Source organism: Amblyraja radiata, chromosome 32, assembly GCF_010909765.2.
Source record: "Amblyraja radiata isolate CabotCenter1 chromosome 32, sAmbRad1.1.pri, whole genome shotgun sequence".
Lineage (NCBI taxonomy): Eukaryota > Metazoa > Chordata > Chondrichthyes > Rajiformes > Rajidae > Amblyraja > Amblyraja radiata.
This window is the reverse complement of record NC_045987.1, coordinates 13718400-13742909: the sequence shown is the minus strand read 5'-3', so window position 1 is coordinate 13742909 and position 24510 is coordinate 13718400. Positions and strand designations below refer to the sequence as shown.

Below are 24510 nucleotides of genomic sequence, written 5' to 3'. Positions count from 1 at the left end.
TGAAAGCTAACATACCATTCGCTTTCTTCACTGCCTGCTGAACCTGCATGCCTACTTTCAATGACTGGTGTACCATGACACCCAGGTCTCGCTGCATCTCCCCTTTTCCTAATCGGCCACCATTTAGATAATAGCCTGCTTTCCTGTTTTTGCCACCAAAATGGATAACCTCACATTTATCCACATTATACTGCATCAGCCAAACATTTGCCCACTCACCCAGCCTATCCAAGTCACCTTGCAGTTTCCTAGCATCCTCCTCACAGCTAACCCTGCCCCCCAGCTTAGTGTCATCCGCAAACTTGGAGATATTGCCTTCAATTCCCTCATCCAGATCATTAATATATATTGTAAATAGCTGGGGTCCCAGCACTGAGCCTTGCGGTACCCCACTAGTCACTGCCTGCCATTGTGAAAAGGACCCGTTTACTCCTACTCTTTGCTTCCTGTTTGCCAGCCAGTTCTCTATCCACATCAATACTGAACCCCCAATGCCGCGTGCTTTAAGTTTGTATACTAATCTCTTATGTGGGACCTTGTCGAAAGCCTTCTGGAAGTCCAGATACACCACATCCACTGGTTCTCCCCTATCCACGCTACTAGTTACATCCTCGAAGAATTCTATAAGATTCGTCAGACATGATTTACCTTTTGTAAATCCATGATGACTTTGTCCAATGATTTCACCACTTTCCAAATGTGCTGCTATCCCATCTTTAATAACTGACTCTAGCAGTTTCCCCACTACCGATGTTAGACTAACTGGTCTGTAATTCCCCGTTTTCTCTCTCCCTCCCTTCTTAAAAAGTGGGGTTACGTTTGCTACCCGCCAATCCTCAGGAACTACTCCAGAATCTAAAGAGTTTTGAAAGATTATTACTAATGCATCCACTATTTCTGGAGCTACTTCCTTAAGTACTCTGGGATGCAGCCTATCTGGCCCTGGGGATTTATCGGCCTTTAATCCATTCAATTTACCCAACACCACTTCCCGGCTAACCTGGATTTCACTCAATTCCTCCAACTCCTTTGACCCACGGTCCCCTGCTATTTCCGGCAGATTATTTATGTCTTCCTTAGTGAAGACGGAACCAAAGTAGTTATTCAATTGGTCCGCCATATCCTTGTTCCCCATGATCAACTCACCTGTTTCTGACTGCAAGGGACCTACATTTGTTTTAACTAATCTCTTTCTTTTCACATATCTATAAAAACTTTTGCAGTCAGTTTTTATGTTCCCTGACAGTTTTCTTTCATAATCTATTTTTCCTTTCCTAATTAAGCCCTTTGTCCTCCTCTGCTGGTCTCTGAATTTCTCCCAGTCCTCCGGTATGCTGCTTTTTCTGGCTAATTTGTACGCATCATCCTTCGCTTTGATACTATCCCTGATTTCCCTTGTTATCCACGGATGCACTACCTTCCCTGATTTATTCTTTTGCCAAACTGGGATGAACAATTTTTGTAGTTCATCCATGCAGTCTTTAAATGTCTTCCATTGCATATCCACCGTCAACCCTTTTAGAATTAATTGCCAGTCAATCTTGGCCAATTCACGTCTCATACCCTCAAAGTTACCTTTCTTTAAGTTCAGAACCATTGTTTCTGAATTAACAATGTCACTCTCCATCCTAATGAAGAACTCAACCATATTATGGTCACTCTTGCCCAAGGGGGCACGTACAACAAGACTGCTAACTAACCCTTCCTCATTACTCAATACCCAGTCTAAAATAGCCTGCTCTCTCGTTGGTTCCTCTACATGTTGATTTAGATAACTATCCCGCATACATTCCAAGAAATCCTCTTCCTCAGCACCCCTGCCAATTTGATTCACCCAATCTATATGTAGATTGAAGTCACCCATTATAACTGTTTTGCCTTTGTCGCACGCATTTCTAATTTCCTGTTTGATACCATCTCCAACTTCACTACTACTGTTAGGTGGCCTGTACACAACACCCACCAGCGTTTTCTGCCCCTTAGTGTTTCGCAGCTCTACCCATACCGATTCCACATCCTCCAAACTAATGTCCTTCCTTTCCATTGCGTTCATCTCCTCTCTAATCAGGAACGCTACCCCACCTCCTTTTCCTTTCTCTCTATCCTTCCTGAATATTGAATATCCCTGGATGTTCAGCTCCCAGCCTTGGTCACCCTGGAGCCATGTCTCCGTGATCCCAACTATACCATAGTCATTAATAGCTATCTGCACATTCAACTCATCCACCTTATTACGAATGCTCCTTGCATTGAGACACAAAGCCTTCAGGCTTGTTTTTACAACACTCTTACCCCTTATACAATTATGTTGAAAAGTGTCCCTTTCTGATTTTTGTCCTGGTTTTGTCTGCCTGCCACTTTTACTTTTCACCTTGCTACCTATTGCTTCTACCCTCATTTTACACCCCTCTGTCTCTACGCTCACACATTTAAGAAACCCTTTCCCTTTAACTCCATCCTCCACTATCCCATTCGACGCCCCACCCCCCTTATTCAGTTTAAAACCACCCATGTAGCAGTGGCAAACCTGCCTGCCAGAATGCTGGTCCCCCACCTGTTAACAGTCAATCCGTCCCTTTTGTACAGTTCCCCCTTACCCCAAAACAGATCCCAGTGATCTAAGAATCTAAATCCCTGCCCCGTGCACCAGTTCCTCAGCCATACGTTCAGGTCCCGTATCTCCCTGTTCCTGCTCTCGCCAGCACGAGGAACTGGAAGCAAATTGATCTGCCGAGCCCGGTCCAGGACGCGGCGCAGGTTTTTGTCATGTTCGGCGGCATTCTCCCCGTAGACTAGGATATCATCCACAATGATGGCGCACGGCATGCCAGCGAACAGCTGTTCCATGGACCTCTGGAACACCTCGCTGGCATAGTTGATTCCGAATGGCATCCGCAGGAATTTGAATCTGCCATAGGGAGTAGCAAACGTTGTGAGATCGGAGGAGCGTTTGTCGAGTGGTATTTGCCAGAAGGAACTTTTGGCATCGAGGACGGAGAAAACCGTGGCCTGGCCGACTTGAGCCGCAACATTTTCCACGGTTCTCATGGGGTAGTGTGGTCGCCTAATTGCGAGGTTCAGGTCCTTTGGGTTGATGCATACTCTTATCTCGTTCTTGTCCTTTTTTAGCGTGGCAACCATGGTGGAGACCCACTCGGTGGGCTCGCTAACTGCCTCTAGCACTCCCATCGCGACCATGCTCTTCAGCATCGATTCAACCTTGTCCTTCATAGCGAGGGATACTCTGTGTGGTGCACGGACCACAGGCGCCACCTTTGGGTCGGTGGCGATCTTGTAGACGAAAGGCAGTTTGCCCAGCTCATTATCAAACAGGTCCGGGTACTCAGATATCGGATCCAACATCACCCGCACCTCATGGACAGTGCGGTCGAACGAGACTAGTCCCAGGTCCTGGCATGCCTGGTTGCCCAACAAAGTCACAGAATCAGAGTCGAGAACATAGAACGTGAGAGCCCGCGATGACCTCTGCAGCACACAATTGAAAATGGCCTTGCCCACTGGTTTCAGCACCTTGCCCCCGTAAGCATGTAAAGTCGAATGGTCAGCACTTAGTTGCTCATTGTGCCTAATCTTTCTGAAAAGGCTTGTTGACATAACATTGACCTTCGCCCCTGTGTCGAGCTTAGCAGAGAAGGTCGAATTGTTGACAGTAACGAGGACCGAAGGATCCGTGAGTCGAGCAGGTGCGTGTAGGAGTGTGAAAACACTGGCATCTCCTTGAGAACTAATTGGCAGTGTCGAGAGAGGACTGGGAACCAAACTCGCTATCAACTTGCACCAAGTTGTTTAGAACTTGTCTAGAAGCTGGGGCGAGTTTCCCACGGGAGCGGCAGCCAGCCGAGAAATGGTTCAATTTCTTGCAGAAATTGCAGGATTTTCCGTAAGCTGGGCACTGCGACTGCATTGAATGCACATAACCGCAATTAGGGCATTTTTTAACGCCTAGGCCGCCGGGGACGTAGATGGCCCGCGACATGGGTCTGGTGTTAACTATGTTAGGACGTTGAGACCTGTTGAGACCAGTTAAATTAATCGATTTATTATCAGACCCCCGCTGTCCAAACAGCGGGTCGGCGAATTCGGCTAACCTGCATGCGTGCATGGCTTCGGTTAGAGTAAGATCAGGTTTCCTTAGTAGCTCCGATCGTAATTTCTGATCGAGCATCCCCGTCACTAGAATGTCTCTAGTAAGCTGTCAGTCATATTATCAAATCGGCACCTTTGAGCGAGGTAACGCAGATCAGCAATAAAACATTCAACAGGCTCATCATGCTGCTGCTTTCTCGTAAAAAACTTGGCTCGCTCTAAAATGCGGTTAGAGGGCAGGTCACAAAGCTCAGCGAATATTCGCAACAGACATACCGGTCGTCGGCAGACTCAGCGGGTACTTGGACCTGATCATGTTCATCCCGGACCGCGGGACTGTAGGTGAAGGCTTGTGCTCTCCTCATGGCATCAGGACCAGCAAGATTTAGAAAAAGGGAAGCTTTAACGGCATCAGGATCGTTGTGATGAGCAATGTTCATGTAGTGGGTAAAATCCATCTCAAAAGTCGCCCAGCGCTCCGCTATGTCTGCATCAAAGACCAGGGGCGCGGGTTTTGCGGCATGAGGATGCCATGGTGACACAAAGAGAGTAAAACTCCGACAAAGAAACAAACTCAAGAAATAAAACCCGATAAACAGGAGGCGCGAGAATTAACTTGCCGACATCATGTAAAGAAGTGAATCTCACACACTTGTAACTTTACTTAACACACAGATTAAACATGATCCAGCACGAACTGCACGCAGTCTGTCACCGTGCTGGAGAGAGAGAGAGAGAGAGAGAGAGATAGGAAGAGAGAGTGTTATTATACTTGATAACTAAGGCGTGGTTAGTGGTACTGAGGTAGCTACATTATTGGTTGCATGCATAAACCATCTACAGTGATCAACTGCAATTTGGGTCAGCATATTTAGTTAATTATAACTGGTAGTGTTGTATTATGTAAGCTAATTGGTGCTACTGTAGTTTTTTCTCCTGCTTTTGAAAATTTGTGTAACTGCACCAGTCACAATTTTCATATAATTCCCATACTTTCCCAAATGTACCATTTTACTTTAAGCAATGTTGAATTATATTTTCTGGTCTCCATGTGTTCCTGCAATTTCTTGCATTGTTTCTCACAGTAATCCTTAAATGAGACATCTGCAGATTTTTATTTCTGAACCTAAATACACCACAATGAGTTTATTAAGTATTAGTTTAGACCAAAAGTAGAATACATTTCAGGAGGAGAATTCAAAACAATGAATCATTAGCAAAAATATCTATTGTTGCTTGTTGGAGTGCAGCAATTATGTAATCAGGACGTTCACATTTAGATTATATGATTAAATAGAACTATTTCGTTCAAATATTTTTATTAATGACAAATATTTCTCAAAATTTAAATAAATATTAAACTTACATTCCAATTTCTCTCATCATCAAAATATAAAATTCCTTTAGATGACCAGATTTATTATTTACTTGTATCTCTGTTTCAGCTTCAAATTTAAATTTGAATAAAATATTGGAAGACAAGATATGCTAACATTTTGTATATTTGGACACACTGATTTTGTAGCTCTGTTGCAATTTTTCTATTTTACAGTTAAAAATATAGTGCCTTGCATTGATGCAATGTTATACTTTTTTCTTGATAAAATTAGGGACGCAACAATGAAGCCTTTTAACATGGACTTAAAGTTTACGCATGTAAATAATTGCCATAATTGCAAAATCATGCTGATTATACAGAGCACACAGCCCTTGACCTTGAACATCACCGGAGAAGTTCCCTTGTTAAAACTTAAGGTAACAAATCAATATCAGAATCCTATATCACCTAAGTTACCATAATTATTTAGATCACTTTAGGGAGAATTTCATTAATTATTAAATAGTATTTCATGTGCTAAGCATTGGTGCAACTATGTTTTGTAGTCTTTATTAGCACTGTAGAATAAGTTGATGCAAAGAAAATGTTACAGATGCTAAAACTCTGAAATATGTACAGAATATGTTGGATATATTAAGATTCATAGACTCGTAGGTGTTGGGTGCCACTTCCCTGCCAAATTAATTTACACCCTCCTGTGTAGCTCTAGCAGATCTCCTCGTCAGGATATTGGTCTCCTTCCAGTCAGGTGCAACTAACTCATCCTTCATGTGCAGGTCACCTCTACCCCAACAGATATCACAAAGGTCTAAGAACCTGAATCCCTCGGGCCTCCAGGAGCTCTTCAGCCATACATTAATTTGCCTTTTTCTCCTATTCCTACCTTCACCAGTGCATGGCACAAGGAGTTATTCCATTGTTGTCAGACAAATCTGTATTCTAAAATAACATAATAGCTCAGCACAGAAGGAATCCATTTGGACTATTAGCTGTTTCAAAGAACAATCCTGATAGTGCTACTCTTTCCTGATATTCCTGTGGTGTGTTTAGTTTGGACTATAAATTCTAACTGTTTTTCCAAAAAATGTTAAGTAAACTGCTCCATTCTCTCCAACTCTATACCTATCTAAATCCAAGGCAATACAAGATTCTCGTGTCAGCAGTGCAGAAGATATCACCTGGATTTTTTCATCTCCTGAGACATCTCTATTTTTACAAGATGATACAATTCAAATTAGAGTAAATAATAATATTTGTGAGGAGAAAATTACAATAAGAGCTGGAACAGTTCTGCCCAAATTCATACCATTTGATCGTTTATCAATAATTATGCTTAAAACTTTCAAATATGGTGCATCAGTATTGTTCCGGGATGTGAAATGTGTTAATAATAAGACCATCATGCTAAATGTATCATATTCACATTTGCTTAATAAAGTGTATTATATTTGTTTAGCAAAAAATAGAGTGGTGACATGGATAATGGAATTTGAGTGTTCAGGTTATTCTGAATTAAATGACAATAATGTATAATTTCTCAGGTATCTCATGAAACTAAAGTAATATCACCACAATTGGTAGAAATTCATCCTAATCTCCCGAAAACTCCAGAAAGCCTATTGAAATGGGCCAAAGACCATGGGTTTCCTGCTACGTCTTTAACAGAGATTCCATTGGTTGATAAGATTGAAGTTAAAATTAACCTTAATGGTAAGTGGAACAAGAGTTTAAAAATAGCCATTCAAAATATTAGTTAAATATTTATGTTGGCGTGTACATGATGATGTTGAAGAATAAAAATAGGATATGCTGGAAACATTTAGCGGATTAGGTGACTCTAGAAGGGGAAACAGTTAACGTTTCAGGTCCAGGACCCTTCAATAGAAATATTTAGAGCCTGGAGTGGTATGGCTAAGTAAATTTGGTAAAGATGTCAGAAACCTGGAATGGAAACTGAGGCGTTTGCTGGAGTGGCGTTACAGGTGCAAAAAGTGTTCATTGGAGATATTAGTGAGTCTGGCATTGTTTGTCCAGCATGCTCCGAACATGAAATTAAATTGTATGTTTGTAATACTAATTAATTTTATAGATTGAATAAGGAAAACTGATTTATAGCGACAGAGGTGTTGGTATGCAGAAGGTACAAATTTCAGAAAGGTAGCAAATAAAATAGAGATGAGACGAAAAGCAAAAATCTGCAAATGCAAGAAATCAAGTCAGAAAAGGCTGGAAATTTCAGTCTCTATGGAAAGAGAAAGAGTTATAGTGTTTCAGATCACTGATTTGAATGAGACGAGTTTTGATCTTGTTTGTGATGCAGTTTCCTGATTAGAGGGTTGAGTTCGTGGTAAGGTGAAAGTGAGTTCAAAGCAGACATTCAGAAAGGAATAATTCCTCAGATGATTATAGGATTGGCAAGATTACTTTGGGCAGATGTTGGGGTATTCAATCTAGTTGAATAGTCTTTCACAGGATTGATGAGTTGAATGGTTCCCATTGTGCTGCAGAATTTTATGATAAAAATATCTGTTCCATTGTTGAAATGACAATATCTTTAAAAAAAATTGATTTAAAAGTATATTTGGAAAAATAGGAATATCATCCGACAGTCCACAAAATCTGCCAGTCCGGCATCATCAAATTTCAAAGCATGCTGGATTAATAAAGTAAAACACAAAGTGCTGAAGGAACTCAGCAGTCAGGCAGCATATGTGGAAGGAATAGACAGGCAAAGGTTTGCGGTCGGGTCCCTTCTTGAAATGGAGTAAGAGTGAGAAATCTGGAAGAGTGAGATGAGGGTGAGGCATATGATAGGTGGATACAAGTGTCAAAGGGTGCCATAGACTTGAAATCACGGTTGATCGCTTGGGATCTTGTAGAATGGTTTCACCTAGAGATTGGTTGGAATAATTCCGTCCACAGAGGTTGCCTGACCCACTTCTTGCATTCTGTTTTTTGCAGTTTCTTGTGTCTCAAATTTTAAGTTGCTTACAAAATATATTTTGCATTCTCTTCAAATCTCATGATGGTCTCCACAAATATAGATGAAGTCGCATTTATTTTAAGGTGCATCACTGGATCTTAGGAATCTCCCATATGCTGTTATTGTAATTTTTTGGTTTTGGTTTGTCAAAAAATTAGAAATTAATTTTGCCTTTAATGTAATAAATGTAGAATTTGGTTTTGAAATCAATGCAAAGTAATATTCTGAAATAGTCCCAACAAAGTCTTCTAATGTGATGTGAAAGCAGTCTAAAATAGATTGTAATTGTCAAACACTAATTTAATGGTGCTCATACAGTTGTTGAACATTGTCATTCCGTGAGAACATTGTCATGCATGTGAAGTATAATTTTTTCTTATTCTATTGAAAATATAGACTTTCTTTTGAAAAAATGTAATTGACTATGTGCTATATTTGTTTCCTCAGTAGACGTTGCTCATATTTCAACTTTGCAACCGGAGTCACCAAGTAAATTTATGAAATTCGTTAGCTGTGGAGAAATGGGGATGGAAATCACTGTTAGTAAATTTAAGAAGGTAAGATGGAAAGATTCAGATTTTGTACCCCTGGGACACAAAGTCACTGAAATCTCAGTTTCTGGCCCAACTTGAATGACATTGGCAAGAAGCAGAAACTCGGAAGAGCTCCCTTCTTCAGCTCACTAGTTGTATGAGAGCAGATATTGGTATGACTGTATGGCAAATGAAATTACTTGTATATTGCAAAACATACTTGGCTAATATATTATGATTATGATTATTATGATAGTTGGGCAGTTCCCAAATTAACATGAGGAGAGAAGCAGCCAACCTGAGCCATGAAATATCTGACAAAAGTATTTGTGTTTTTTTCTTTTAACATGCATTAGTGTTCCTCATAGATTGGTACAATAGTGCAGAAATTCACACTCTGGAATGTATGCCTCAGCCACTTTGTGTAAATATTGCAGATATTATCTTGCAGGAGACCTAAGACCTTGCATTGCTTGCTTAAGAAACCTCGTGCCTGAAATAAGTGATAGGCAGCTCATCATTTACAAATCTACAAAAATTGCAGGAGTTGGTTGTGTAAGACATTGATTGTATTCTACCTAAGAGAGTTTTCATCTATAGTCGGACCATATTTCAGCTATTATTAACTTTCATACAAAAAGGTTTTGTAATGTAAGCTCTTCCATTCATTGGTCATCAGTTCAAAATACAGTAATCACATGGTACAATCTGAAGACTTTGTTGAATGTGATCTGAACTGTTACTGATTGTTAAAGTCACTAAACTCTGGCACGTACATTTATATTTGAATTTGTTTACTTTTTCCTCTCTTTTCAGAATTCAATTCTGGAAATCTCGCTATTGGATGACAAATGTAAGGGAAGCAGTAATGGAACGCACTTCTATCTAAAATACTTTCTTTACACTGAATGTAATACCACAGAAAGTGGTCATAATTACATTAACCAGGTATGAATAATCTCTCTTACACAAAATATTTCCAAGTCAAGTTAATATTAAGACTGGCATAGGACTTTGTCACATTTTTATCCGATTAATTGTACGGGCACAAATCAAATCGTTTTTAGAAAAGTGTTTATTTGATTGTAATAATTTTGAATGTTATAAGTTAAATGATTTTTACATGATATAGTAATTCTCTTACCATATTTTATGTATTTGAATTGTATGCAAATCCCCTGGGGAAGATATATGTTTAATACCTGAGGTAATCTGAAAATATCTATCAATTACGAATACATTAATGAATAGCATTCAAGCATGAACTAGTACGTTTATAACCATATGAACAATCAGAACGGTTTATGGAAAGAACAGTGGGGGGAAAAAGTGAATAAGTGAATGTTTTTTGAATAGTTAAATGCTAGTATTAATTGCCTGGCGATTGTGTTTAGCGTTGACCTGAGAGACAATGCTATTTGTACATTTAGCAGCAATTAGTAGCAATTAATAATTATTTACTGGTTTAATGATGGTTTTGCATGTAATACCATTTCATCAGAACACTTTCCAAATAATTCTGTTGAGTAATGTTCAATCAATTGGGCGTGAAATGGGTGAGAGCAGTGAAACAACTGATAACATGATAATAGTTCAGTTACAATGCAAACCAATGTCTTTGCCAACTAGGAGCATCTTTGTTGAGTTCTGCATGTCATGAAGTAGGTGCCAAGAAAATAGGAACTGTAAACAGGAGTAATAATAATAATAATGGATGGGATTTATATAGCGCCTTTCTAATACTCAAGGCGCTTTACATCGCATTATTCATTCACTCCTCAGTCACACTCGGTGGTGGTAAGCTACTTCTGTAGCCACAGCTGCCCTGGGGCAGACTGACGGAAGCGTGGCTGCCAATCTGCGCCTACGGCCCCTCCGACCACCACCAATCACTCACACACATTCACACACATTCACACACAGGCAAAGGTGGGTGAAGTGTCTTGCCCAAGGACACAACGACAGTATGCACTCCAAGCGGGTTTGTTGGTATGTAGTTGGTATGGCCCCTATTCCACCATTTGATAAAATCATGATGGATATCCACCCAATGCACTTTTCTACTCACTCCCCAGTTTCCATTTTGTGTAAAATGTACCATTTGCAAAGTTGAATACATTTATCAACTAAGTATTTAAAGATTTACACTTCTGTGAATAAAGAAAAAAATCCTCAGCTCAGTCTTACATGCCTGATCTTTATTCTGAGACAACAGCCTCCAAAGCACAGTGTCTTTTACTAGGGCAGGGGAATCAAGAATTAGAAAACATGGGTTTAAGATGAGAGGGGAAGAATTTAATAGGAACCTGAGAGGCAACTATTTCACTCAGAGGATGGTGGGTATATGGAATGAGCTGCCAAAGGAGGTAGTTGAGAAAGGTACAATAATAACATTTAAAATACATTTAGACAAGTACATGGATAGGAAAGGTTTAAAGGGATATGGGCCAATTGTGGGCAAATGGGATGAGCTAAAAAGGGACATCTTAGTCGACATGGACAAGTTAGACTGATGGGCCTTTTTCAGTGCTGTATGACACTAATTACAGGAGCTCCAAATTGAGAGAGCAGCCTCCTTGTATGCTTTTTAAATTTTTTTTATTAGAAGTACGGTAAGTTACAATAATACACAACACATATATATGTCTTAATACATTTTTTTGTACCGCTTCATTTTTTGAGCTTTAAGAAAAAGATAGAAGTAAAGGAAGTAAGGAAAGTGCGCAAGAGTCGTGAAGGTGCAAGAAAGTGTTGAGAAAAGAAAGCCCCTTAGAAAAGAAGTTAGAGAAGGAAGTAAAGAGAGAAAGTAGACCCTAGAAAAGAAGGAAAAGAAAGGAGAAACAATCGCTCTATTATAACATTAAACTCTGCAGAAAGGGGACTACCAACCAAGTCTGTTTTTGTTGTTTTACCCCCCTGATCCTGGCACCATTTATTTATTTATTTATTTATTTTTTGGATTACTATTGCACCTCATGCTTGTAATAGTTCCAAAAACGTAGACCACATCTTTTGGAATTGGTCTGCTTTGCCTGCTAAGAGGAATCTCATCTCTTCCAGATGTAGTGTTTCAAACATATTTGATATCCACATTTTTATTGTTGGTGTGGGCGCATTTTTCCTGAATTTAAGTACAGGTATGAGCTTTTTTCCCATTATTAGCCCGTAATTGAGTAAATTCTTCTGAAACTCGTTTAGTTCAGGGTTACCTTCCGATATTCCAAAAATGATCCATTCTGGTTTTGGTACCAGTTTTATTTTGATTAATTTTGTAAAGATATCAAATATTTCATACCAGAATTTTTGGATTTTTGTACAAAAATCAAAAGAATGCGCTATGGTAGCTTCTTGACACAGACATTTATCACAGATGGGTGAGACATTAGGGAAGAGTTTATTTATTTTAGTTTTTGAATAATATAGTCTATTTAATGTTTTGAATTGGATGAGAGTATGTCGTACGTTGATCGAACATTTATGCACCTGTAGTAAGTGATTATCCCAGCTCTCTTTTGAAATTTTTATAGCTAATTCTTGTTCCCAGTCTCTTCTAATTCCATCAGTTGTGGGTATTTCTATGTTTAAGATGATGTTATATAGATACGATATTAGATTAGCTGATTCTGCCTTTGTCTTCATTGCTTCATCCAGTAAGTCGGTAGGCATATTATGATAGTCTTTTGTATATTTTTTCAGATAATCACGAATTTGAAGATATTTAAAATATTGATTATTTTTCAAATTATATTTCAGTTTTTGAAAAACTTTTTTGGGAGATATATAGGTATTGATTGAAATAGGTATAGGATTTGTGGTAAAAATATCATTTTTATAGCGTTTATTCTGCCTATTAGGGACATCGGAAGTGTTTCCCAGAATTTAATCAAATTATTTAGTTTCTTAAGTAAGGGATTATAATTGGCTTTAAACATATCATGGTAGTTTCTAGTAATTTCAATTCCCAAATATTTGAATTTTTCTGTGGCTATTTTAAAGGGGAATTTCCGGAGGTGTGTTGAGTCTTTTGGTTTTATCGACATAATTTCGCTTTTGTTCCAATTTATTCTATATCCTGAGAAGGATCCAAAGTCCTCAATTAAATTTAATATGTTTGGTATACTAATTTGTGGTTTTGTGATGTACAATAGTACATCATCGGCGTATAAGGATATTTTGTTATTTGAATATTTTGTATTATAACCATAAATATCCGGGTGTGTTCTTATTTGTTCAGCAAGGGGTTCAATTACCAGAGCAAATAACAGCGGTGATAGTGAACATCCTTGTCTATTGCCCTTTGATAGTTCAAATTTCGAGGATAGTATATTATTAGTTAGTATTCTAGCCGTAGGTTTGTTATATAATAGTTTTATCCATGCGATGAAGTTCTCTCCCAATTGGAATTTTTGCAATACTTTAATCGTATAATCCCATACTACTTGATCAAACGCTTTTTCTGCGTCCAGTGAGATGATAGATAACTCTTGGTCATGAGATTTATGTGAGTGCATTATGTTAAGCAAGCGTCTCAAATTATTGAATGAGTGCCTCTTAGGTATAAATCCTGTTTGATCCTCATTTATTAGTCTACTAACATACCTGCTTAGTCTTCTGGCTAGTGTTTTCGCTATTATTTTTTGATCCGTATTTAACAAAGCAATAGCTCTATATGATCCTGGTTCTTCTATATTTTTATCTTTTTTAAGTATTAATGTGATCGTTGATTCTGCTAATGTTTCAGGTAAGCTTTGCTCTTTAAAAGCATATGTATACATTTTCTGTAATCGTGGGGTAACTATGTCGTAAAAGGCTTTATAAAATTCATTACTGAATCCGTCTGGTCCTGGTGTTTTTCCGTTCTTTAGTGTGTTTATTGTGTCTTCTATCTCCTTAGAAGTAATTTGTGCTCCCAGTTCCTCTTGTTCCCTCAATTCTAATTGTGGGAGGTTACAATTTTCCAGAAATTCTGAAACTTTATTATTGTCTATTGACATTTTAGATGTGTATAGATTCTGGTAAAATTGAGCAAATCTTTTATTGATATCCTTGGGTAGTGTTAATAATTCCCCTCTATCTGATTTAATCTTTAGTATTGCATTCTTTTTTTCCCGTTTTTTCAATTGGCGTGCTAGAAGTTTGTGGGGTTTGTCCCCGAATTCGAAGTGTTCTTGTTTTGTAATTTGAAATAGTGTTATAACTTTCTCTGACAATAATTTATTTAGCTTGAATTTCAATAGTAGAATTTTATTATGTTTATCCATAGTTGGATCTTTAGCATTATCTGTATCTAATTGTTTTATTTGTTCTTCTAAATGTCTTTGTTCATTCTTATTCTTTTTATTTTGAAAAGCTTGAAATGAAATAATGACTCCTCTAATAAATGCTTTGAAGGATTCCCATAATAGCGTGGGGGATATATCTGGTGTATCATTTATCTCAAAAAATAGGTCCATCTGTTTTTTTAGATATATACTCCCTTGTGGGTCTTTTAAAATTTGCGAGTTAAACCTCCAGAACGATTTATTCATAGACATTCCTTCTAATTTTAAAACAAAAGTTAACGGAGAGTGGTCTGAGATCGCATTAATGTGGTATTTAGGGTTCATAGTATGCGGAATTAATTTTGTATCCACTAGGAAATAGTCTATACGTGAGTATGTTTTGTGTACCGTTGAATAAAACGAATAATCCCTTCCCGTCGGGTTTGCAATCCTCCAAACGTCTGCTATATTTGTGTTTTTCATATATGTATGTAAGAGTTCACTGGTTTTAATTTCATATTACCTTTTTGTTTTTGCATCGATTTATCTAGATAAGGGTCTAAAACACAATTAAAGCCTCCTCCAATTATAACATTTTGATAATTAGATTCTGCAATTATATTCAGAATTTTGTTGGAAAAATTGAGGGTTATCAAAATTGGGCGCATATATGTTTACCAACGTAATTGGCGTAGTATTGATCTCTCCTGATACTATAAGGTATCTCCCTTCCTTATCTGATATAATATTCTTTGATTTAAATGGAATTCCTTTACGAATAATGATTGCAGTACCTCTAGATTTGGAAGTGAATGAAGAATGAAATGTTTGGCCTATCCAGTTCGCCCTCAGTCTCGTCTGATCTTGATGTTTAAGATGCGTTTCTTGTAGAAACGAAATGTCCGTGTTGTATGATTTCAACTGAGCTAGTATCTTGCCCCTTTTAATAGGTTCATTAATACCCCTTATATTCCAACTACATAGTGTGATTCCTCCCATTTTCTTTTGATTGTCGTCATGCATTTTTACCAATTTTAATGACCTTATTTATTGCGGTGCATCCATACCTCAGGACACTGGTTATTTGGGGGGCGTTTATATTATAGACTTCTTTGGTAGTTCCCGTCTGCGATTGTCCTTGAAAAAAAAACATATAGATGTGACGTATTGTGATTAAAAAAAAAAAATAGATCAAGTAATTTTACAGTGTCTGAGTTTTCGACACTGTAGTGAGTGTCCCACTCGTCTGTGGGATTCGACATCGATACAGCTTCCGGCATAGATGTTATGAGGTTAGCCCCGCTGCCTTTATTACCCTAAACCTAGGGGGTCGGTACCATTTCCAAATCAGTTCTATTTCACCCAGTTGCAGTATATATATATGTTTCATTCCGACATCAAATCTAATCATATATTCAATTACATATATTCCTCACTCTTTATCTATTAACTATTTATAATTGGTTTTAGCTTTGTTAATAGTGAGCTGTTCGCTGAAAGGCTCCTGGAATTATGCCAGGTGCCTGAGTCTCCTCCCCTCCCCACTCGGGCTGCGGAACACATGTGATTACAGTGTTATATGCGTTATGTAGCAGACAACGCATTTTTATCAGTTTCCATTACTGTTTCTATATTAGTAGTGTTAGTTATTAATTATTATTAATTCACTATATTTTGTAAAACTATGTAAGCCTTGTAATGTTTTCCACTTTCAGCTCAGCAGATCATCACTCCCATGTTTATCAGTCTTTCCTCGTTTGAACACAGAGTGTCCTTGAGTTAGATTCCACAATGTTCGAGGGGAGATAATAATGTCTAGACACGTCTCGTGGAAAATCTGTTGTGTTTAATAATTTTTAAAGATTGGTGTTATTTCCTTGTATGCTTTCAAGTAATCCCCTTCCAATTCTTACATTTCAATGTGATCACTTCTTATTCCCCCAAATTCCAGTACCAAACGTAATCAATGTTTGCTGTTTCTTTTATTGTTTACCATGTGTTGACTTTGTGTTCATAAGTTGATACAAAATCCTTCTGCATATCAACGTTTACTAGTTTCTTACCATGTCATAAAATATTCTGCTTTTCATTCTATGTAATGTCTCATTTACCCCATGTGAACTCCATGTGCCATTTCCTGCTCTTTTGTTCAGGTTGTCTAATATTTGTGAACTTTTTGCAAACTTTCTTAAAGCTCACTTCCCCTGGTGGTTCTGTAACATCGGCAAAATTAGATAATGATGTTAACTGTGCCCAATCACAATATCTAAGACCTCTATTACCATCCTGTTAAAAGATTCCAGCATATTTCTGATAACTGTGTTATCAGATTTATCGTTTCATTCTTCTGATTATGCTGTGGTTCCTTCCTAAATCAGTGGTGTTATTTTTTTTTTGTTTCCTATCTGCTGTGATTTCCAGAATTATAATTTTCTAATAAATGATGAGCTCATTCCATATTTGCTCTACAGGAGGAAAAACAAAAAGACAAAAAAAAAAAGTCCCATATTGCAACATCACCTTTGAAAGGTGTCTTCAATATTAGTCTTAATGAAATGGTAATCTTTCAATTAGCCAATCACAGATCAATTATAGATTACTACAGGTGGAAACACTCAAGTCTGGCACCCTCAGCTCGACAAAAAATCCAGTCCATAAAAATGCCCCTGATCCTCATCCTTTGAGCAGGAGCATTGTTCTTTGTAATACTATGGTACTTTGTAATACTAGGGTAAGAGTTCCAAGAACGTTAAGTAGGAAACTCTGTCGTCCAAGATCGCCAAAGTTGCACAGATCGGTTGATTAGCTATAGATTAATAAAGATCTGACTTAATTTTGGATTTTTGCTAGATCTTAGTTAGTTAATTAGTATTGATCTATATAATGGATTCAAAGTTGGCCAACCATGGGAGTTGCCGGACCACAGAATACTGGACTAAAGCAGCAATTAGTTTGGCTTCAGTTGACTTTTACCCAATCTCCCCAACCGCCTCCTCCCCCTGCCATGATCAAGTAATCCCTGAATGACTTGAGCAGGGTGTTAGGAGATTGTCAAAGCTTGTTGAACAGTGTGTAAGATGTTGGTGCTAGCAAAAGTTGACTAATGTATGGGAGAGAAAAAGAACTGTCATATAAATCAAAATACATAAGTAAATATAGCAACCTCACTGACCTGATGCTTGTTTTTATTTGGAATAATTAAAACCAGAAAATCAACTAATAAACTATTGTTTTCTACACAGCTAAAGATAAAGCTTAGCAATGGAGTTGAAATAATTCGTGATGTAAGTAATCTTTTGAACACATTTTTCCGATTAAAATAAATTGTTTGAAACAGCAGCTTTTACATTCTCAAAGTCAATCAAAACACTAATTGCGTAGCATAAACACTGTTCAAAATCCTTAGTTCTATGTGCATATTAGACGATTGTTATACCATCAACAAAAAATAATGACAAAACCTGTCACCTGAATGCTCCTCTGCTTTGAAAATGAAAGGTATTGTCAAGTCTTCTAATGTTTCTGCAGTTTCCCCGCTTGAAAGGGATTTGATTTACCTACCCCGAAATGATGAACTGGATTCACTCAGACCAAACACTTCTTTTCCACCTTTTTTATTTTCTCCTTCTTTTCTTTTGGCAGATCAGTCTTTAGCAGTTTTAGTCTTTACCAGATTTGGTCTTTATCAGTTTTGGTCTTTATCAGGTGAAAAACCTTTAGACACAAAGGCAAAAATATACACATTACTGTAACCAAATATAAATAACAGAAAATTACATGTATTTAACATTCCAACTCATAGCAGCCATTTTGTTTTTTAAATAATTTTCACATTTCATTAAATGAAAAATACAAATAATGCCCACTACTGTTACCAATTTTTTAGCTTAATATCATATGAATCTTTACTGTTTTTTAACACATATTATCATATTTTTTTAATGCAATTATTTAAACTAACACCACACATAGCATATAAGTATTAGAAATTAGCTCACATTAGCCCTTAACCCCACAATGAAGCAGGATGCACTTTACATAGACAACAAACACTATCATCACCCTGTCATCTTGGTTAACAAACACTACCAATATTTCAAACTTTCTCAATCAACACGTTAGCCAGACAAGTTTCTCAGATATTAAAGGGTTAAACAGAGTCTCTGGGGCCGCAGTCTTCGGCTCAGTCCATTTAGAGTTCAGTCCTTACCGGCTGCCAATCGGGTTGTAGAAAATCAGTCCTGCTTGCCTTTTCTGGCTATCGCGGCAGTCTTTTCGGACAGTCCTTTTGATTTACTGTCCAAGGTTTGCCGCCCGCAAGTCTCTTGTGTCTTCTTCACTGGCTTCTGGTGCTGTGTGCCCTTTTGACCCCCGGGCAGAACTCAGCAGGCTGAGGTTCCGCCCACTTTAATCACTGTCTCGTGATTCCAATGTAGCATTTCTCTGCACCTGTTCTTTCATTTTAGTTTGACTTGACACCTCCCACTCGATCTTCCAATGGAACCACTTGGGAGTTCGACGCTTTAAAGTCAAACTTTGAAGTCTAGGTTTGAACTTAGTCACCTGATGCATTTCTGTCTTGTTCTTCTACTGGAAGTAAGACAACCAGCCGCCTAACATCCCTGTGAACAGTCATGGCTTGGATCCTCTCCTTCCCCTGAGTGGAATGCCTTGCCCTTCCTTTCAAAGCCTTTGTCAGAGGAATGGAGTAACTTGGAAAGATCCGTACATTAATGTCTCATCAAGATGACTTTGCGGTCTGGATTGGAGCTGACAACTCTGCCCAGCTTGAATTGCTCCCTCAGTGCATTTTGGTCACTTAACCAGACAATGTCTCCGGCAGTGACATTTCTCTGAGTGGTGTGCCACATGCTCCTTATAAACAAGTTAGGACTGGCGAGTTAGCTCCAGCTCTTCCAAAACTTGTTCACCTCTGACTGCATTGTTCTAAGTCTTTTGTAGGGGTAGCTGGTAAAGTCAAAAGTCTTGATGTCTCCGCACTGAGATGCTCAGCCAAGCAGAAGAGTATTTGGTGTGATGTACTGAACGCAGTCTTCCCGGCTTTGTATCCTGGCGTCGATTGGACGTTCATTTGACAGGTTGGCTGCCATGTAAAGAGCTGTCTGAAACTCACTATAACTGAGTGACGATTCTTTTCTAAAACTTTGGAGCGCTCTCTTCACAACACGCACAGCAGCTTCCGCAGCGCCATTTCTGTGTGGAGAATCAGCAGGATGGATTTTCCACATCCACTCTGTTCCATTTTTTGCTGCGTTCTCCTCCAAAGCTGCTCTGTCCAAGTTGTCCAAAAATCTATATAGTTCCTCTAAGACTGGTTTTGCGCCAATAAAATTGGTGCCTGGATCTGACCAGATCTTCTTGGGGTGCCCACGGATTGCTGTGAATCTTTGATAAGCCATCAGAAACCCTCCACTTGATAAGGTGTTGACTAACTCTATGTGGATGGCTCTGCTGGTCATACAGCAGAAGACAACTCCGCAGACTTTGAGTTTTACCCTCTTCTTGACGTCATCGTGTACGTGGTAGGGTCCAAAGAGGTCTACTGTTGTAAACTCAAAAGGAGCAGCAGGTTCAGTTCTTTCAGGCGGCAGATCACTCATTACTTGTTAACATTTCTTTGCTTTTGCTTTCTTGCAGATTATGCAGTGATCAACGACTTTTTGAGCAATTCTCCTTCCTTTTATGACCCAAGCCTTTCTTCTCATTTTAAGCAAGGTCCCAGCCACTCCGTCATGACTCTCCCTGTGAGCCTCCCGAGCTAGCAGCATGGACACCCAGGCATCAACGGGCAGGATGGGAACAGCAACTTTATCCTCTTCAAAGCTCTGCACTCTGCCACCACAAACCATCAGCCCAGAATCTTGGTCTTTATAGGCTACCAGTCGATCTGTTGTGGTGCTTGGGAAAGTTGTGCCCAATTGCGCAGCACAAAAAATGTATTTTAGAGCATTTTCTCGTTCTCTTATTGTAATGACTCCTGTCAAAGAGATGGCCTCCCACTTTGGATTGTTTAGGGCTTTGTTCTTGCCAAGAAACCTCTTCGCTGCTCTCCAAATCCATGCGACTGTCTTGATCAGTCGAGTTAGAATGCTGAACCACTTGACATCAACAAGGTTCTGAATAGCTGACCCTGCAGGTGGTCTCTTTGGGTTTGTTGGTTCCGTTTCTTGTTTCTCTACTTTGGCTCTTGATAGTGCTGCAACAAAAGCTTTCTTCTGTAACTTGTTGATGTTCTCTCTGGCAGTGGCAGCCAGTTCTTTAGCTGATTTTATTGGCCACTCACTCACAGGCAATACCAGGAACTTCGGTCCATTTTGCCACTACGAATACTGATCAAGGTCTTGAGGGCTGGCACCTCTGGTGATTACATCAGCGATGTTTTGTGGGCCAGGAATCCACCGCCAGTCCTGAATGTTGGTGCTTGTTTGAATCTCTCCAATCCGATTGGCGAAGAATGTCTGAAATCCGTAGCTTTCTCGCTGTATTGCACCAAGGATTGTTTGCTATCCACAAGATGATACCATTTCTCCACTTGAATTCGACTGTGTAGCTCAAAATAGTTCTTTAAGCGTGAGGCGAACACTGCTCCGCACATCTCTGCTTTAACAGCGTCTCCTCTGTGGTCCAAGGGAGTTAACTTGGCCTTGGATTCCACAAGTCTGACAATTGGGCCATGGTCTGAATCCCATCTCAGGTACATCACCGCCCCGTAGGTGTGCTCACTTCCGTCAGAAAAGGTGATTCCCAAGGGTTCAGTTGCGGAGCAAGAGGGAGTCAGTGCCCTGACGAACTTGACTTTTCCAAGTTGTACGTACTCTTCAAAGAGCTTAATTGCATCCTCCCTGAGTCCATCTGAGAGTGCCATGTCCCATGTGTCTCTGACCGAACAGCTTCCCTCTTTTGCTTCTTGGAAAGCTCTGCGTACTAGAATCGCTCCCTTTTGCTTAACAGGAGCCACTATGCCGATGGGGTCATATAGCCCTGCTACCTGGCTGAGAAGCTCTCTTCTTGTTAGGGGATTTGGCGTCTGAGTTTTGATTTGCTCTTGTAGAAGGCCTTGACCAAGCCGCATCTTTTTCCTTCTCTTGGAGAAATTGATTCCCACCATAACGTGGAGCATGTCCTCTTCAACAATGTAGCCCAGACCAAGAGCCTTGTTATCATCATCATGCATTTGGTTTGGTAGGATCATGCTTTTTGTTTTGCTTTTCTTTAAAGCATCACTGTCCTCCTTCCTCCCACTTTGGCCAGACAGAACCCAAGGCTTGAGCTCAAACCCACCAGCTTTTAGGATTCGTTCCACATTTGCTGTGATGATTCTCAACTGGTCAAGGCTGTTGTGAGATGTGAGGATGTCGTCAACATAGCTGTCTTTCTGGAGTACTTGCTGCTCATCCTTGAGGAGGGTAAAAGAAGGAAGATTAGCAGTCTCACGCATTGCCAACTGTCCAATGCACCCCGCAGGTTTGTCTCCGATGTTCACTCTTGTGATAGTATACTCTCCCAGCTCCTCGTCCTCGGAATCTCGCCAGAGGAATCTGTGTAAGTGTACTTCACGGTCCTCCAACCAGACTGAGTATACATCTTCTTTATGTCTCCCAGAGCAGCATAGATTCCGCCTCTGAATCTGAGGAGGACGGCGCGAATTTGGTTGAGGACTTCTGGACCTTTCATCAGCAAATCATTTAAGCTGACACCATTGCACTTTTGGCTGCTGTTCCACACTAGTCTCACTGGGGTTGTGACAGAGTGGGGGTTTGGAGCAATAAGGTGACTCACATACCACACTGGTCCCTTCCAGTTTGAAATCATGTCTTCGGACAATTTGATTGCAGCCTTTCGGTCCACCATGTCGTGCACCTGAGCTGTGTAGGCACTTTTCCATTCAGGTTCTCTGGATAGCTGCCTCTCCGTCCTGAGAAATGTGGCTTCCACCGTCTTTTTATTATTTGGTAGAGAAGCTGGGTCTTCCAACCAAGGATAGCTAGCATGCCAATGTGGGTCTTTACTGTGACGGTCTTCTGTTACGTAGGTGAGGCCTTCCCTTACTACTTCGAGCTCTCTCTCTTCAGCAAGAGTCATTTCTTTTCCGCCTGGCTGGCAGTTTCCACAGCGGCAACCCCCGCACTTTGGCTTGCATGCTGCTCCAATGCTATCCCACTTCAACCAATCCAAGAAGTCCCGATTGGCGGTTGATGTACGTGACTTCTGAACTTTGACGGCGACCTGTCCGTTTGGTGAAAGTTCCTCAGGGACTGGGGCAGTGAGCTCCTCATACTTTAAAGCAGCTGCTCTCATTGATCTTGCGAAGTGTGTTTTGGACATGTGGGCTGACCTGGTAAGCTTCTCAAATAGCTCAGGATGACAACCTCCAACAGTCTTTCCCAGTGGTCCATCCCACAGAATGAGATCTCCAACAGTTCTAATCCTCTGAAGCGCTAGCTGACCTTCTCTATGGCTTATGAGCAAATGTATCTCTTTTGGTCTCACAAGTTCCTCAAGTGGGACGTCTGGAAAGAACTTTTGCAGCAGCTGTGGTGTCACATGTTTGTGAACATCTGCAATGCTGTCCAATCCATAACAAACTAACCGGTGCGACTTGAGTGTGCCCTTGGGAGTCTTCACTCGGATCTTTAGAAGGTAGCGCCTCGTCTCTACGTGGACCTTCATCCCCCCAACTCCATGGACGATAAGCGTGATGTCTTCACTCCTAAGGTTCAGTCTACTCGCAGCCTTGTGAGTTATGTAGTTGGTATCTGAAGCCAAGTCAATTAATGTCCCAACCTTTTGTCCAGCATTTGCTACGACCTCCAGAAGCATCATAATCACTGGATGCTCTTGCAGTCCACCTTCCTTTAGGAGGCTTGGCTGATGCTTTGCAGTGTTGAAGGCTCTTGATGCAGTGTTGGAGAACACATCTCGGCATTGTTTTGCCAACTCTGGTGGAAGTTTGCTGAAAAACTCCTCTTGGTGCACTGTATATTTCTTTTTGCCTTTATCTTCCTCTGGACCAAATTTCCTCCTTCTCTGATCCACACTGCTTTTCCTCATCTCATAATTGGGGCACAGATAAAAATGATGCTCAGGAGTCTGTTCATCCTTGCAGATTTGATTTTTGCACAGATATGCAGGTTTGCAGTATGAACCATCATCATGAACTTCAAGACACTTTTTGCATGCTCCCAACTTCTTTACTGCAGCTCTTTTCTCTGTCAGCTTTAGCCCTCGAAACTGCTTGCAGAAGTACAGCTTCCTTTTATGCTTTACGTCCCCACAGACTACACAACTTGTGTGGTCATTTCCTGACTTGGTAGGCTTGGTTCTGGCATGTCTTGGTTCAGTCCGAGTTTCCTTTCTACTCGGCTCCTCGTCCCTCAGTTGCTCGAGCTGTTCGTATATGCTCTCCTGCTCTTTGAGAAATGACAAGAGACTGTCAAACCGTTTCTCTGGTGCCACAGCATTCCTCTTGTCAGCTACATAAACCAGCCATTCCTTCTTGAGGGTTTCTGGAAGCTTGGTTTCAATTGATTTTGTCATCAGTGGATTTTTAATAGCGCCTGTGTCTCCGAGATCGCTCAAGTCCTTAAGCGCCTTTTCCACAGCTTGAATTAATTCCACTATTTTACGTGGCTGATGTCCTCTGACAGGTGGGATTCTCTGAAGCTCCTCCACTATCCCAATAGCAATAGCTGTTTGATTTCCAAACCGGTTCTCTAGGACACGAAAGATATCATCTGCAGTGTTATAACTTGTGAGGCGGAGGTCTCTTGTAATTTTGTCCTCCAGACTGTCCAGCAATTGAACCTTCTTCACCTCATTTGATCCAGTGGGTTCACCTCGCTTTTGCAGTGCTTCCCAATCCTTCCTCCATCTATAAAAGTCATGCTTGTTTCCAGTAAACTTAGGAAGGGCCGTGGGCCTCAGTCTGATGGCTGGTGAAGGATAATTGAAAGCATTCGCCGCTTGTGCTAATCCTTCAGCGTCCTTCCTTATTCTTGCCTGTATGAAGTCAGCCTTCCTGGAAACCAGCTTGGGGACCAGAAGCTCGAGTGTTCTTAGGTGTTTCTGGAAGCTCTCTTGCTCATCCAGAGGGACCCAACGTTTCCACCGACTGTACATCTCCTTTGCAGTCTCTACCAGTTTCTGCAGGTGGTTAAGCATGAATTCATATGCTTCTTGGTTGCTATTTGATGGTGCGGTGGCAGCAGCAAGTTCACATGCACCATCTGCTGTCTGTAGTGAGGTGGATAATTCAACATTTCCAAA

The 24510-nt window shown here is 40.1% G+C and overlaps 1 protein-coding gene across 3 annotated transcripts in view; it reads left to right on the top strand.

Moving 5' to 3' along the window:
* eng (endoglin) overlaps positions 1–24510 on the top strand; it is an 84082-nt gene that overhangs the window by 37935 nt on the left and 21637 nt on the right. For 2 of the 3 annotated variants that reach the window (XM_033049007.1, XM_033049009.1), the window contains exons 7-11: positions 5718–5862; positions 6988–7156; positions 8877–8986; positions 9779–9910; positions 17466–17507. In XM_033049007.1, the coding sequence (XP_032904898.1) occupies positions 5718–5862; positions 6988–7156; positions 8877–8986; positions 9779–9910; positions 17466–17507 (598 nt within the window). The remainder of the gene's footprint in view (positions 1–5717; positions 5863–6987; positions 7157–8876; positions 8987–9778; positions 9911–17465; positions 17508–24510) is intronic. The other variant, XM_033049010.1, reaches the window with a different exon arrangement.